Source organism: Chroicocephalus ridibundus, chromosome 16, assembly GCF_963924245.1.
Source record: "Chroicocephalus ridibundus chromosome 16, bChrRid1.1, whole genome shotgun sequence".
NCBI lineage: Eukaryota > Metazoa > Chordata > Aves > Charadriiformes > Laridae > Chroicocephalus > Chroicocephalus ridibundus.
In genome coordinates this window covers 8329848-8345548 of record NC_086299.1, presented here as the reverse complement: position 1 = coordinate 8345548, position 15701 = coordinate 8329848, and the positions used below count along the sequence as shown (strand labels likewise).

At 40.4% G+C, this 15701-nt stretch overlaps 1 protein-coding gene across 3 annotated transcripts; it reads left to right on the top strand.

Moving 5' to 3' along the window:
- Positions 1-9639: 9639 nt before the first annotated feature.
- UBE2J2 (ubiquitin conjugating enzyme E2 J2) lies at positions 9640-15701 on the top strand. Of its 3 annotated transcripts, XM_063353808.1 has the most exons (8): positions 9640-9867; positions 10734-10886; positions 11408-11538; positions 11758-11798; positions 12637-12739; positions 12853-12991; positions 13493-13573; positions 14572-15701. In XM_063353808.1, the coding sequence occupies exons 3-8, from the start codon at positions 11408-11410 to the stop codon at positions 14854-14856; spliced, it is 780 nt and encodes a 259-aa protein (XP_063209878.1). In that variant the 5' UTR covers positions 9640-9867; positions 10734-10886; the 3' UTR covers positions 14857-15701. The 3 variants fall into 3 exon arrangements, with proteins under 3 accessions (XP_063209878.1, XP_063209879.1, XP_063209876.1); XM_063353806.1 differs by lacking the exon at positions 10734-10886 and having other exon boundaries at positions 9641-9867; XM_063353809.1 differs by lacking the exons at positions 10734-10886; positions 11408-11538.

Sequence of the window (15701 nt, the reverse complement as noted above, 5' to 3'; positions counted from 1 at the left end):
AGTAACTGAAACTAGCTATTATATAAGTGGCTGTGTCAGCTGTCATACCTCTTTCTTTAGATGGATGCTTTTTGAGTTAAATTCAGCTGCAATATTATATTTTCCATCAGCAACCTCTGAAGGATTCCTTCACCTTCTCACAGAACAGTTCTATCCATGCCGGAGTCGGTAATTGCAAAGTCATAGACCCAATGCCCCAACAGCAAATGTACAAACAGCTCTATACAGGCTACCGGTGCTGAAAACTTTAAAAACCACAGTAATAATCTCCTGAATGCAGGTAAACCCTCAGGGAAGCATTCTGGCTGAAGAGAAGACCTGGCTTTAAAAAACAGATGATTTTGCAACCTTTAAATGATACCAAAGGTGATCTAAAATGCTAGGCCGACGTAAGGATTGCATAGATGACTTATTTTTGATTCATTCAAAATTGCAGATTATCTGGGAGACCCATGAATGTCTCTGTGCTCTGGGTCTGTTTGCTCTGATGTTTGGGCTGTGCTTATTCACATGGAAAGCACCGTAGTTAGCCGGGAAGCCCTACGATTTGCTATTAATCACTTGTTTTTATTTTTTTTTTCACGCCCTGGAAAGCTTTATTAGCCAACCAAAGAGTAGAACTGCTGCCACGTGACTTCCACGACCCATACCTCACCGTGAGTAATGTGGAGTGAATAGTCCACCTGAACAGCACAAATATTCCTGGTCTGACCCGTCTGTTCAGCACTAACAAAAACCCTCTACACAAGTCCCCAAGCAGCCCCCAAAAGTTGGTCCCCCCAAAGGGTAGGAATGGTTTGTAACCAAAAGGAGTTAAACTGGCCTAGTGAAGTTTCCTGACTGAATTTACCCCACCGGCACCATATAAAACTCAAATGAAGGCAGAACTCTACAAACTCTTCACAACCATTTGTTCAAAGTCTATGTCCTGTTTGCTGGAGGGTCCCTGCTTGCCGAGGAGATTTTGTCCAGTCTCTAGCATATTTAAAACAAACTAACAAACAAAAAAAACCCAACCAAAACAAAACTCAAATGCAACAAGAAGACATTAAATTTTCCCTGTCCCCCAGAAGGGCAAAAGCAATGGCAATAAATACAGAACTCCACCCCACAGACAAGGGTAGAGTCTGCCCCAACATGGACACGAAATACCAACTTCAAAGCCTTAAACTCTTGAACTTTTCTCTTCTCTTGCTGTGCAATCTTGGGCAAATCTTTCTGCCTCTCTCTCTCTGTTGCTTCATCTCTGAAATAGACATAATGACACTTTGCAGCATTGTTGAGAGGGTTAATTGGTGTTTGTATAAAGCTTTGGTGATGTAAGCTGCCATGTAAGCATGATGATGACTATTGCTTTGATACTGCTTGTTAATTGCGACAGGATGGGTTGTAGTCATGCGCCAGTATTTAAAAATATGTTTTTAAGAGATATTCCTAGATCTCATCTGATATTTGAAGATGATCGGTACTTACTCCTGTATTAGACAAACAGATGACCAAATTCTTTGTGCGTTTAACAATCCTGCAGATACTTTCCAACAACACGCAAGGGGTGCTGCGTACAGCAGATCCCACACATTTCGGCCTTTGGCGCTCAGCCTCATCAAATGAGCTTCTTGCAAGGCCCGTTGCTTAACAGAATAGACTTTCTTCTCACTTTATCAGCATGAGAGGATAAGATCTTGAGATTATTTTCACTTCTACGTGCATTTGTCATAGAGGTCTACAGATCAAGAACACTTGTAATTTGCATTTGCCACGCAGGCCGTTTAATACACCTCCAGAAGTACATCATGAGGGCTTGTATCCTTTACCTGGTATTTTTTCTGAAATTCTCTCTCCTCTTTGAGAGAATACAGTCACTCGTCACATAAGGACTGACAGTTAGGCCTACAAGGCAAGGAATGCATTTTGTATTACTGGCAGACAGAAATTCTAAACGTTATTAGTACCAATAGTTGGAAAAGTCTTCCCTCCTCCTCTTCAAGGATGTGTCTTCCTGCAAGGCTGCAGCACGTCCAAAGGCTTGCCTCAGTAAGCAAACTGTTTACCTACTCCCGAACTGATTAGAATCTGGCTGTAAAAGGCTGCATGTGCTTCTACACTCTGCTCCAACCATTCCGGGGGCACTCAGTGTGCGCCCATTTCTCTTCGTGGATGTAAAGAAAAAAACAGATCAGAAGGTGGAGTGGGAGAGCAAGGATTTACAACTCAGGCTAAGTTTCACAGGTACTCGGTGTTGCTTATTAAGCTCTATAAAGGAAATATTTTTTAATTGAAAGGCTCAATGCCTCCTTTCAGCCCTGGAGACAATTATTCTAGGTAAGTCAGAGGCATATTTGTCAAAGAAATTTAGCAAAGCAGCCCATTCAATGAGGCTCGTTTTGTGTCTAACCAGAGGAGAACAAACGACTTGTCAGCTCAGCCAGATCTTTCCGCAGGACTAAAAATTTTAAACAAGTAAGAAAAAAAATATTTAGACAGAAAAATTTGCCATGAAGTTGCAAATGATCTCTGTGAAGAATGATTATCTATAGAGATCTGTGTAGAGATTACCCGGCTTTAAAGGAAGTTCAGCAGTAATGAAACCACAGCCACTATAATGGCTTTTGAAGGCATACATCCATCCTGCAAGGTAATAGCTTAATAACGTTCTAATGCTAGGCATGCCGTACTTTGGATATAAAGAGCAATGTAATCACACAAATATCAAATACTAAAGAAGAGCACGCGGAAGCAGTGAAAGGCTCTGAGTGAAAGTGATGAACGGTAAGGAGAAACTGGCACGTCATACTATTTGCCTTTGCATCTTGAGGTGATGTCATCAGAAGGCCACTTATGGCCACTGATGGCTGTGTACCAATTATCGTTTGGGAAACACAGGATGGAGAGGTAGATGGGAACTGGGTCCTGGTAATGGAGCTCCTTACCTAGTACCAGTGGAATAAATAAGGAAGAGGACTGACCTTTCCTCTTCCTGACTCAGAAACATGCCAGAGTTATTTTCTAAGTAATACTATCTCCTTGTCAATCATCATAAAGGAGGTCATGCCCAACCGTAGCCAGGCAGGAGAGGAAATCAAAGGGAAAAAAAGCCCTAGATTCAGCAAGTTTATCAGGGATTTATCGGTGCTTAGGTTAAATTGCCTATCATTTTATTTGGGTCACCTAAGGCTGTCTGATTGCCTGCTGTCTCTGCAATTCAGACAGTAGAAAATGAAGTAAATCGCAAAAAGTGTGACACCTGGAAATATTAATCTGTCCTATAAATGAACAACATTGATCATTATCATAACAGCAATGATTATTGCAAACAAAGATTATGATTCATGTTTGGCACTTGCTGATGTGGAACCTTTAGTCCAGAGAGCTCAAACCAGGTGACACTTACCAAATGATTAAGTGTGCATGCTTCCAGTTAAGCCAGGTAAATAATATTATCCTTCCTTTATACAACAAGAAAAATAGAGCTTCAAAACAATTGAATGATTTCCTCATGATCAACAATGAATCAGTGAGACTCAGGAACCGTCACAGCCTTTCTCTGAAACTCAAGGTAATCACACATGTTGAAGCTATTTATGATCAAGTTATCAATTTCCATTAAAAAAAAATGATAAGGATCAGTTTCCTAGGGAATCAAAGAGTTTGAGGAATTCTACAAAATCATATAGTTCTACTAGATAATAATATACTGTACTTCTGTAATACTATGAAACAAACATGCACTATAGTGACAAAACATTCACTGAAGGCAAGTTTCTCGGTAAAAGCCAATGTGGTAGTTAAAGCAATAAACCCCCTTAGAAGGACAAAGAACCAAAAATAAGAAGAACAAATAAACACACAATATCTCTAAATTGCCTTTTGGCCAAAGATTAAAGGAGACTCGATTTGGCAGCACTTTATGGGAAAGCCAAAACAAAAACCCCCTACATTGTTTCATCCATCAACGAAGTGGAACTACTTTTAGCTGGGAAAGGGGCGAGATGTTTTAACGCGAATGACGTTGCTCGTAGTTTAGGCCTGGAAGTGATGCATCTCATATGCACTTGAAATTGGAGGGGAATTCAGGAAGGCAGGATATAATTACTTGAAATAAATCTGGCCAAGACGTTAGCATTAGTGTCCTGTACTCTTACAAAAAGATCTCTGAAGGGTTATTGGTCAAGCATATCTCTTGGTGTGAATGCCAGGTCAGACAGCGGAAAATATTTAATCAGTCAGTGCCATGTTACAAACATGACCCTGGGACAGTGATTTGGTTTCTCAATGTCACATTTCTCAGCTGCACACAGGTACTTACAGTTGCAGCACATTCAGATATCGGTGATGGGAGATTCACTGTAGATTGAACAGTAAATATCCTTCTGCTTTTAATAGGGTTCAGAATTACAAATTCCTTTTGTTGAAAGCCCCTCCCAAAAAAAAAGAAAAAAAACCCCACACCTTGTAGAAGTTTTGCATTCACCCAAAATGAAGAAATACACTTTAAAAAGTTAAGAATAAATACAGTTCAGCAATATTTATTAATGCTTAAACACAGTACAAAACCAAATCCCTAAGTAAGGCCTTTCAGATAACAGTGTCTGGAACACACGTTTCACCTGGCACAAATGAAAAATGGCTTCACCGGCATCACTGAGCTCCTTGCCCTGTCTTTGGCAAACACCGACAATAGCCATGCTAATAAATGGTGCTCCCCTGCTCAGAGAGAGATGATTCTGTGGTTTCCTGAGCTAAATCACCTGTTACTCATGGGATGAATTCTTCCTTAACAACATCCTAAAGATTCATTCTTTCCTTCCCCACAGCTTTGCAAAGGTTCAGCCCCATGCCTGACTTCTTTATAAGATGAGGGTAGTGGCTTCAAACTGGAAGAGGGGAGATTTAGATGAGATCTGAGGAAGAAATTCTTTGCTGTGAGGGCGGTGAGCCCCTGGCCCAGGTTGCCCAGAGAAGCTGTGGCTGCCCCATCCCTGGAGGGGTTCAAGGCCAGGTTGGACGGGGCTTGGAGCAGCCTGGGCTGGTGGGAGGTGTCCCTGCCCAGGGCAGGGGGGTTGGAACTGGATGAGCTTTAAGGTCCCTTCCAACCCAAACCATTCTGTGATTCTATGATTCTTTCAGCCCATTCAGATCAAGATTGCCAGAGTCGCTTTTGTTCTGAGGCCCAGGAGTACTTTTTCCCTGTTTGTTTTCTCCTTCTCAGTTCCATCCAAGCTTCTTGCCCTTCTGTCCAACTCTACCCTCACGTTTACTGGGCTTGGTAATCTCCACCCACATCTCTTACTTGGGTGTAAGACTCCCAGACCTCCGTCCTTCCTGATCCCCATGGGTTTTGCTTGCTCGGAATCTTCGTTGTATCTTTGGTCATGGAGCAAGATGCAAGGCAGGATTTGCCCAACGCCTTCGGTTCCCTGAGGCCCCCTGTTCTAGGAGGTTGTCAGCCACAAGAGGCCACATGACGCTCTTCCATTTATTCACTGGGCAACGATTTCTCTAATGCATCTTGCGCTTGTAGGCCGTAAGGTCTTCACAGTTACCAAATCCTGCCTTTGTATATCCAAAATATTTACATGGTGCCAGTTGGCAGTGGCTTTAGACAGCAAACAAAATGAATAGATCAGTAGTTTCACTGTGCTACACATCAGGGGACAGATTATATGGACGTGTAATGTAAGAGAGCGCATTATAACTGACCGATCTTCCAGTTCCACAGGCTACAGAGATTGAAACACCAGTAAAGGGCCTAGGGGGTAGTTCTCTGTATTCAGGGTAGAAGTAAAGATTCCTGTTTTTTTTCACTACTTAAGCTGTGACCTATCTTGGTTATCTGAAGCAGCAATGGGTTCAATGGTCAACCCATGAGGTAACTAAAGAAAAAAACCTGCCCATTGAGTACATGTGAGTTATGCAGTTAGGTCTTCTCCTGATCCCACTGTAATGTGGCTGTTGGTAATAGGACTCAGGGAAATCGCTTCCCCAAGGATATATCAAACATCTTTTCGGGATACAAGAACCTTCCATTTCATCAGCATGGCTGTTCTTCCAAGTGTTCTCCGTCTTTCTGGACGACCTAAACAGAGACACTCAGCAGCCGCAGAATTGCCACGTTTACTGGACAAGATTACATTTGAGTATATGTGAACACTAATTAACCATCACTACATTCCTCAGGGTGCGTTTTCTTTCTCAAATTATTTCTTCATCCACCAAGGTCAGCCTCAAAATACTCATTTGACTGCATGCATGGAGTAGTGCATAAAGTAGTACTTTCATTTAATGGAGAAACTAAAGCAAAGGACTTACTCAAACGCACCCGCAAATAGAACAAATTCTGATTCCTGTTGTTTGTATCCGACTTGAAAATTTGCGATTCTTTTGTTATGATTACAATTAAAGGAACATTTTCTGCAATGTGAAAGTCAGACAGCTATGTAATTTTCAAGAATAAAGCAAAAGGTCTGTGTTCATGAGCACACAAAGATGTTTTCATGTCCTGTAACCACCCATGTGATACTGCTGAGGGGCCATACAAAATTAAAAAGCAACTCCAACCTTTATGACATAGTGAACTGCCTCACTTGTCTCTGTCCTGGACTTAATCACTTTCCAAGCTAATTTAGCAGCATGTACTTATTTATTTGGTGCATTTAATGATTTAAAAACATAAATTTGGAGCTCCTAGTCACTACCCAAGCCCAGGTTTAAAATATGCCTCCAAGACACGATAGCAGTACGCCAAAGATACTTTACAGAGAGAGGAAATTCTACAGTGTGATTCATTTGCATGTTGGAAAACAACTGGGAAGAAAGAAACTACTCTGAGAGAGAAGTCTCATTCTACGCTATCATTAGGGCTGAGAATAACATACCAGAAAGATGAATGGAATGTTAATGACAACACACTTATGCATGAAATACTTTGGGGTTGGGGAACATTAGGGAGAATGACAGAGGTGTAAATATGAGCTCTGGAATCCCTTCAGCATTTTGGGGCCTTTATTACAGTCTCCAGGTTCACATGTTTCTCACATTTCTAGACTGAGATGACTTAGTAGGAATTCCAGTGTAAATACAAAAAAGGACAAAATGGTGTGGCAGAGGAAAACAAGGTAATTGTCCTCAGGTCAAAGGGTATAAAACCAGGTATGTATCACATTGCATGAGTTGCCATGGGGAATTTATTAGGTGAAATACATGTAGGCTAATGCAGCATTCTAATAATACCGTGTATTTATAGAGTGCTTTTCATCTTGAATTATAATAATAATTTATTATAAAGAGTTCCTTCTGTTCTGCAAAACCTTCAAGCATTTGTAAACTGTGATCTCAGATTAGATATAAGGATGAGTGAGTGTAAGAGATTAAAACAAAACAGATCAACTATTCCTTCTTTTTTGAAGCAAACCATTTTTCCTTGAAGCATTTCAGGGCACCAAAATTAAAACAGTTCAAAGAAAAGGATATGGTTTGATAAATTTCACTAACTCAAAAAGATTTTATGTGGCCACAGGTGGCACACGTGAATACTTTGTGTATGAAAGATCCCGTTATTGTGATTGAAGTCTGAGGTAAAAATGAAATAAAAATTTTTACACCCCTCAGCAAACTGAAAATATTTTTGTTTGGTTGGTTTCTCTCTTCATGATTTCAGATTGGCATTTTTTTTCTAAAATCTCTATCATTTTCTTACTTCTAGAAAAATATTTCTTGTCCATATTTGAAACCTCGGTAACAAAAATTGTTACATCTCTCAGTGGGGTTCTGTAAATCCAAACATCATTTAATTTTGCTGCACAACTGTAGCTCTCCCTGGGGTCTAATACAACAGTCACTTTGCGTCAACAACCCTGCCTCTGTGCTTACCACATAAATTAAAACTACATATTCCCACTAAAAACGAACAGATGACCTCGAGTGAGATATTCTAGGAGCACACGGTATTTTGCGCTCCCCAGTTTGTAGAAACGAAGTTTCAAATTTGGTTTTGGCCCACAGGTACTGACATCACGGCCATTTTTACCCCCACTTCTTGCACTTAATTAATCTCCACAAAGCCGGGAGAGGGAGTGCAAGTCTGCACAACAGCCTGTGCTACTCGCAACAGACAGAACTAAGAGCTGAAAAAGTTTGTGGGCTACCACTGCCCTCTGTTGGGTACCGGTGCAGAAGTGCTCAAGCTTTGAGGAGAACCGTGGTCACTGCAGGAACTATTCACATGGAAGATGCCTGCAGCTTTTGGAAGAGTAAGAAAAATTCTGGCCTTTTTTGCAGTCATGTGGTTCCATCTGTGCGTCTTTTGCAAACTCTTTGGGCAACTCAATCGTTTTCTTTTCTGCCATTTCGTTTCACCTGAGGCAATAAAGAAGATTATTAGCCCAGAGAGAGAGGTACACTTTCCCTTAAAGGAGTACGTATCCTAATAGTTAATGAATACAACACTGCAGCTCTGCTCTACACCTACAGCGCTAAACACACATGTATAAATCAGGAGCCGGTCTCTTCCTTATGCTTTTTTAAATTAAAGCTTGGATAATCAAACTGCATGAATTCCCTTTCACAAACATTAACTGAGTTGCAGATTTCAAAAGCCCAGAAAGAAAAACATTGGAAGGGAGTGGGCGAAAAATTCCCCTCAACAGGGATACAATTCAGTATATAGGTGACGACCGAAATGCCAAAATATTGTTAACCACGAACAGGTTATTTCTCAGTCTTTTGAAGAGTAATTTTTTTATTTTTTGGCGTTCTTTGTGTGTGAACAAATACAACAGGAAATGCTAGTATTTAGATTCAATATAAGTCAGTCTCAAGCTGGACTCAGCTCACCAAAGAGAACCGATTAGCCCAGCCCTGACAATAAAAGAGAAGGACCATCGTGACTGACATCTGCTAAACCCCATCTTGCACAAAATGGCACGTAGGTTAAGATTGTAGTGTAACTTATGCAACGTGCTTATTGCGCCAAGAACGATGTTAAGGCCAGGAGGAATTTTGTGTTTGACAAAACATCCCACAACACCCATGTTATTAAAATGTTTAATCTTTCAAGCGTAGGCATCTCCCATAATCCCTTCAGGGAAAGGCCTGTGTGCCATGGTGCTCAATGGTGAACTAAGGATCCAAGACAGAGCAGAACTCCGCGCTCCCTTTGATGGAGCAAAACTTTGCAGCGTTTTCTCTTAAAATGGTCTGGATACGCGACCTTAAATTAAGAGTGAATAGACACTACACCTTCCTGTCACGTTTAGCCTCCCAACTGTAAAGGAGCACTTTGCTTTACTCTTCTTACACATTACTGAAGCAACAAATGTGCAAATGTGACTTACAAAATGATTTGCTGTTATTTTTATGGGCCTACCCGTGGAATCCTGGAACAAAAAATACTGCCTGCGCACAGAATGACTGAAAACAGGGTTCGATTTATCCATTTTATGAGCAATGGGGACCTCAAGAAAAGACTTCGGAGACTTATAGCGAAAAAAAACCACGTTCAACGCAGAGGCGTCGGGCCGCTCCCGGGACCCCCACAGCCCCTAGTCCGCCATGGCGGTGGGCGGAAGTGGGAATCATGTGAGCGCTGTGTGACGCACTCACGCCCCGGAAGCGGGGCGGCTCCTTCCCGGAAGGAGAGGCCAGCCCTGCCTTGGCCCCGCCTCGCCGGGCCGCCATCTTGGCTGGGAGCCGCGGTCGGCGCCGCAGCGGGGAGGTGTGGGGGTTGCTGCCCTGCCCTGCCGCCTTCTCCTGTGGCTCTCCCATCCCTTCCCTTTTCCTTCCCTCCCCTCCTTCCCTCCCTCGCTTGGCCGCCGGCTGCAGGCAGGTGGGGCGTCCCGGCCGTGGAGGGGCCTGCTCCAGCAGGGAGAGGTGAGTGGGGCCTGGGCCGGCGGGGCGAGCCCGTGAGGGAGCTGAGGGAGCCGTCCGGGCTGGGAGTAGGGCTTTTCGGCGCATCGTGCTGCTCGTGCTCGGCTGGCTAAACACCGGCGAGTTGCTTTTTGGCTTGGTTCTCGTAAATTGTATTGTCGAGGCGGGAAGTTGGGTTTCCGGTCGTAGCTTCTGTAAGTGTTTGCCGTTTATTTTGCGCGTTTAAGGTACAAATGTTCTTTCAGATAAGGCCTTTGAGGGGTGTTAAAATCCCCAGAGCTATGCTTAGTGCTCTAAAATATTTCAGTGTATCTTTGTAGTCCATAGTGAGGGGCGCTATACTAAGATTACAGAACAAATAATTGAGTTAAATTAAAAAGATATGTCTTAATGTCAAAACTGACTTCTTTAGAGAAAATTCTTAATCTTATGATTTCAAGAGGCGTGACTTAAAAAGCGTGACTTCCTTCGAGAAAAAATACCGTATATTTCAAACAATGATTTACAGTAATTCTGATAAAAGCCAGGTTAAATGCGTTTATTTCGAGTAGGGTTTGAATATTGGTCCACATGCAATTGTTGCTTGTGGTTTAGTAGTATTTCTTTAACAAATTCTGCTTGGTTATCTGTTTAAAGTAAAGGAACAGAAAGGGTTATACTTTTTGTGTCAAATGCTGCTATCATATTGTAAGTATTTTCTTATCTGTTTACACGAATTGTTTGTAAAGTCTTTCGTTTTCGTTCTTGCTTGAATTGCCAAGTAACTTGCTGCATTTCTAGGGGAAAAGCGAGTTAAATAGCAGTTGTTAATTGGTATGTGTTCTGTAGGTGCATTGTAAGGGCTAATACTTTCTTTATCTTGTAAGCAGCATGGAGTTTCCTTTCTTCACACTGACTTGTCTCACTTTGGATGAGGCCTTTGTTTGTCTGGAAGAGAATAATCTGGCTCAGAAGTTCCCTTCTGTAAATTCAACTGACTCTTAAGCAGGCAGCAGATTTAATTTAAAATCCTTCACCTCAAAGTCAGTAATAAGGTTACTCTGGTTTTTATATTTGTTATTTATTTCAAATAACTGTATGTGTAGAAACAGCAAACAAATTTACATCATAGGCAAATTTACATAATAGATGTTCAAACTGAAAAGGGAAATGAATTAGTCAAAAATACTAAGCTCTTTGAAACAGTGTCATAATGATGTGTGTTCAGCCAAACACAGGGCTCGTTATTAAGAGTTCAAGTGGGTTCTATAGTGCAGCATATTTTCATGGTAGCACTTCACTGTGGTATTTAAACAACGGTGTTCTGGAAGGAGTATTTTCCCACTTTGGCAATATACAGAGACTCTTGGGAGTGTGTTAGTTGGTTAAGATTTTGCATGGTTCTTGCCACTTAAAAGTTATGGTAATTTAATGTGTATTTTTTAAAAATACTCTGCGAAGTAGATTTTGCAAAAATCTGGAGCTGTGTTCAATGAAGCATAGTAGCTCTGCGTCTGTTAAGATTGTACTGAGATTGTGTTTATATGTATTTCTCAAAAACTAGATGAGCAACAACAGTAATAAGAGGGCACCAACGACAGCAACACAGAGGCTTAAACAAGACTACCTTCGAATTAAGAAAGATCCAGTGCCTTATATCTGTGCAGAGCCCCTCCCATCTAATATCCTTGAATGGTAAGAATTAGAATGAACTGCTCACACACTTGTGGAGAGAGAACAAGATTTTCCAGGTCATCAAGTCTGACTCCCTCACTCCTACAGATTGTATGAGAATATTGATTTTTGGGAGCTGCAGTATGAAACTTTGGCTGAAGTGATGTAGATTTTTTTCTAGTGAAATTGGTTGATGGTGCGATGGCTTTCATATTGTCTAATTTTCCCTCTTTGTCTTAGGCACTATGTTGTACGGGGACCTGAAATGACTCCTTATGAAGGTAAAAGTTAGCATGTAGCAAAAGCGTGCATGTACTTTATGTTGTGATTCGTGTGCCTGAGTAATTGCATGCCTGTTTGAATGGGCAAAATATAACTACTGTAGACAGCTCAAAAAACTGTTAGTGCAGTTTCAAAGCTGTCCATGACTCATGTGGTAGCTTGTTGAAAAGAAGTAGTGGTACTACTATCTATTAGTAATTTTTCTGTTATAAAGGATTCTAACAAAATCACATTTAGGTTAACAGATAACTTCCTATTAAGTAATTGCTAAAGGTCAGGGAGCAGATAACTCCCTTTATGTAGCATGTGACAGTCAAAAATAATTTCAAAAAACCCCATTTTGTTACCACGTAAATGCTCTCAGTGAACTGAGACATATACTTGCTTTATGAATTTCTCTAGAGAAAGTGAGGAATGTAAAAACGTTATTAATTTGTTGTAGTCGCATATTTCACAGTGCCTTCTGGAGCCTCTCACAAACTGCTTTTTGAAATCGGACTCTTTATAGTATTGTATGTGCAGTTAGCTGTGTTCCTGGAAAACTAGTCCATTTGTATTCTATCAAAAACACTTTGGCTGGTTTTCCTTGAATTTATTACAGACTTGACAGCAGCAAGTACTGTTTGTAATATGCATGTGAGAGAATTGCCTCCAAAGTAAATCTGTTGCAGGTGTGGATCATTATTCCTGTGTGTTAGAGGCACAAGATGATGAGCTTGGTCTCTTTAGTGTGAGGGGGAGGAGACAAGTAAAGGGTTTTATTTGGCCCATTTTGAGTAGCAGCTTAGGACTTCATCTTCATGCAAAATAAGTAATTCATCTCTTTATGTAATGCAGGTGGCTATTATCATGGGAAACTAATATTCCCCAGAGAATTTCCTTTTAAACCTCCTAGTATTTATATGATTACACCTAATGGAAGGTTTAAGTGTAATACAAGGTAAGGATTTTCTTCTAACACTTAAGCAATTAACACCATTTTAGCAATATGTATAGTGTGTAATAATTTCAATGGCAAAAATAACACACACTGCTTGTCTTACCTTTTTGAAGGTTGTGTCTTTCAATCACTGATTTCCATCCGGACACATGGAATCCAGCTTGGTCAGTCTCGACGATCTTGACGGGCCTTCTTAGTTTTATGGTGGAAAAGGGCCCCACACTGGGCAGCATAGAGACATCAGAGTTCACAGTAAGCTCCAGACTGTGTGATGTACCTTTTTGTCAGCTATGGGAATGTTGAATGTGACCTCGAAATTTAAACACCAGGAGCGGCTGGCATTTAGATATCTCATGAATGAATATGTTGTTGCCTACTACAGATGATGGGCAGATGAATCCAGTCGATTTTAGGTAGTGTGGGGATGGTGAGAGGATTTCTTAGAGAACTTGAAATCCCTTTTAGTAAACAGTATAGTTAGGACTTTCTGCTTCCTTCTTTCCGCTTGAAGTGTCTGCCAAGCAGGCACACTAGTATAGAACGCTAATCCCAGAAGATGAAGAATTGAGAATATAACTTATGCCTAGAAATGTCTATTGGAGTGAATAATATTCCTAAGTATGGAGTTTTAAATGTTAGAAACTACATGGCTAGTGGTTTGCACCATTCTTGTGGGGAAATGATCAAATGTTGAATTAAAGTATATTAACTTCATTTATAAGCAGCTGCTGATAATTTTTGTTTCCTCCACAGAAAAGACAGCTTGCTGCACAAAGCTTAGCATTTAATTTAAAAGATAAAGTCTTCTGCGAGCTCTTTCCTGAAGTGGTGGAGGTAAGGGAATTAATCTGTGCAATAATTTGGTTTCCTGTAATTTTTCAATTTCTCTTTGTAGATCTGTAAACTAATTGTTTAGGACTTTTCCTGGACAGTAGCTGCTTTTGTCAGTCCTGGAAACCTTTTAATGGGCACTTTTGCTATGCGTAAGAATTAAAACCTTGAATCTTGAAATAGAATTGTTTTTCTGCTACCCAAAGATCCATTGTAAAGGGAATCAAGTCTGTGTATTTGGCATTGGTGTCACAGCCTTAACTGAGCTGCACGTGCACATGGAGCCTGCATGGTTGTGGTCCCAATATTTTAGAATTTTATGCTGTGTTTTCTTGAGTTTGGGCAGGACTAATCTTTCAGTAGTTGACACTAACAATCATGTGTCCGAGTTTATTTTTAGTTCACGTGTACATTTTCTGAGAATATTCTAGATGTTCATCAATATCCTAGATTTCTTAAATTTCTTATTTCCCATTTAAGATCAGAGATTGTTACTTCCTGCTTAACTTCTGAGAATGGGAGGTGCCTGTTCTTTTTTTTAGGGTATGCATCTTCCTTGCACAACACTAACACGCTAAGTGTGTTGATACAGTTTATATTGCCATGTATGGGTAACAGCTTAATGTCTTGTGTTCAAAACAAGCTGCAAATGCAATACTTGATGCAAGTATTTCTTATTTCTGAAAAAAGCCTTCTCAGAAGATGTACCTGTGAACTAAAAATAAGCTGCCAAGTGATTGTTAGTGTCAACTACTGAAGTAGGTTACTTTGGAGAAGTTGGGGAGTCTGTACAAATGTATGTAATGCAGTTAATTTAGTTAAAAAACCTACAATGTAAAGATACCTTTATATTGATATATTTATATTGAATATAAAGATATAAAGGATACCTACCATATCCTTTTCCTAAAGTTATGCAAGACCCTGAAATCTTTTCAAAATACCCAAGAGCTTCACCACTTTCACTTCCAACTATTCAGTTTCCTTTTTTCTTTCTCTAGGAGATTAAACAAAAACAGAAAGCACAAGAGGAGCTCAGTAACAGACCTCCATCCCTCCCTTTACCAGATGTTGTCCCTGATGGGGAAGCACACTACGGTCAGAACGGAATACCCCTTCTGAATGGGCATGTACCGTTGGCACCTGCAAACCATCCAGGTCTCCAACAGGCCAACCGTAACCATGGACTTTTAGGCGGAGCTTTGGCGAACTTGTTTGTTATAGTTGGTTTTGCGGCCTTTGCCTACACAGTCAAGTATGTACTGAGAAGCATAGCGCAAGAATGAGGATAATAAAAGCAATCCAAGACCAAATTAGTGGTAGTTGCAGAATGATTGGGACTTTTCGGGCATCTGACACTGGGATAAATATTTGTTTTACCAAGTTGCAGGTAAAACAATGGTTGGCTCATGGGTTACGTTTGGGAAATGGAGTAGTTTCGATTAGTCAGAAAACTAAAAGAAGTTCTACTCGCAGTTCCTCTTGTCCTCGCTACTATCTGGTAGTGGCTCACAAACAAGTCAAAGCATTATTGATGAGATGCTAACATTTCTAGTGCTTTGATTTTTATAGCAGTTCTCCATCTGTTATTTGAAAACCTTAAGCAAATAAGGCTTTTTACTTCATTGAACAATTTTTAAAATTTCACAATTAATGCATATCATATCTTATTTTCATTAGGGAAGAGTCTGTACAGGTGTTGGAATGATTCAAGTAGAGCTTTCATGTGGACTTGGTAAGGGTTTGATTAATGTGAACATTGATGCTACAGAAGATTGCTGGTTTCTTTTTTAAAATAGAATGAACATCATTGCATATCTAGTCAGTAGTGATTAGATGAGTGGGAAGGTAACACTGTGTGTGTTAAATGTATTGTCTAAAGTATCACAATGTAATTGAATGTTTTATTTGGGCTATAAGAAGCGCAGTTGTCAGCCTTTAGGAACAATTAGCAAGAAAAAGCATTTGAATCAGTCTTTAGTGGGGATACCCATATCCAGTATTGTTTTGGATTTGTTCACTTACAGATTTCCATTTTGGGAGATGTTATATTTCAAAGCTGTAATACTTAATTTTGATCACAAGGTGCCACTGTTGAAAAAAATAATAAAACTGCACAGACCAATGGAGA

What these genes read in the sequence shown, in the direction of transcription:
- UBE2J2 (XM_063353808.1), top strand. Translation starts at nt 11,408, where the DNA reads ATGAGCAACAACAGTAATAAGAGGGCACCAACGACAGCAACACAGAGG. An exon ending in TGAAATGACTCCTTATGAAG is followed by an intron (nt 11,799 to 12,636) that starts GTAAAAGTTAGC and finishes TATGTAATGCAG; the next exon opens with GTGGCTATTATCATGGGAAA. An exon ending in AGGTTTAAGTGTAATACAAG is followed by an intron (nt 12,740 to 12,852) that starts GTAAGGATTTTC and finishes ACCTTTTTGAAG; the next exon opens with GTTGTGTCTTTCAATCACTG.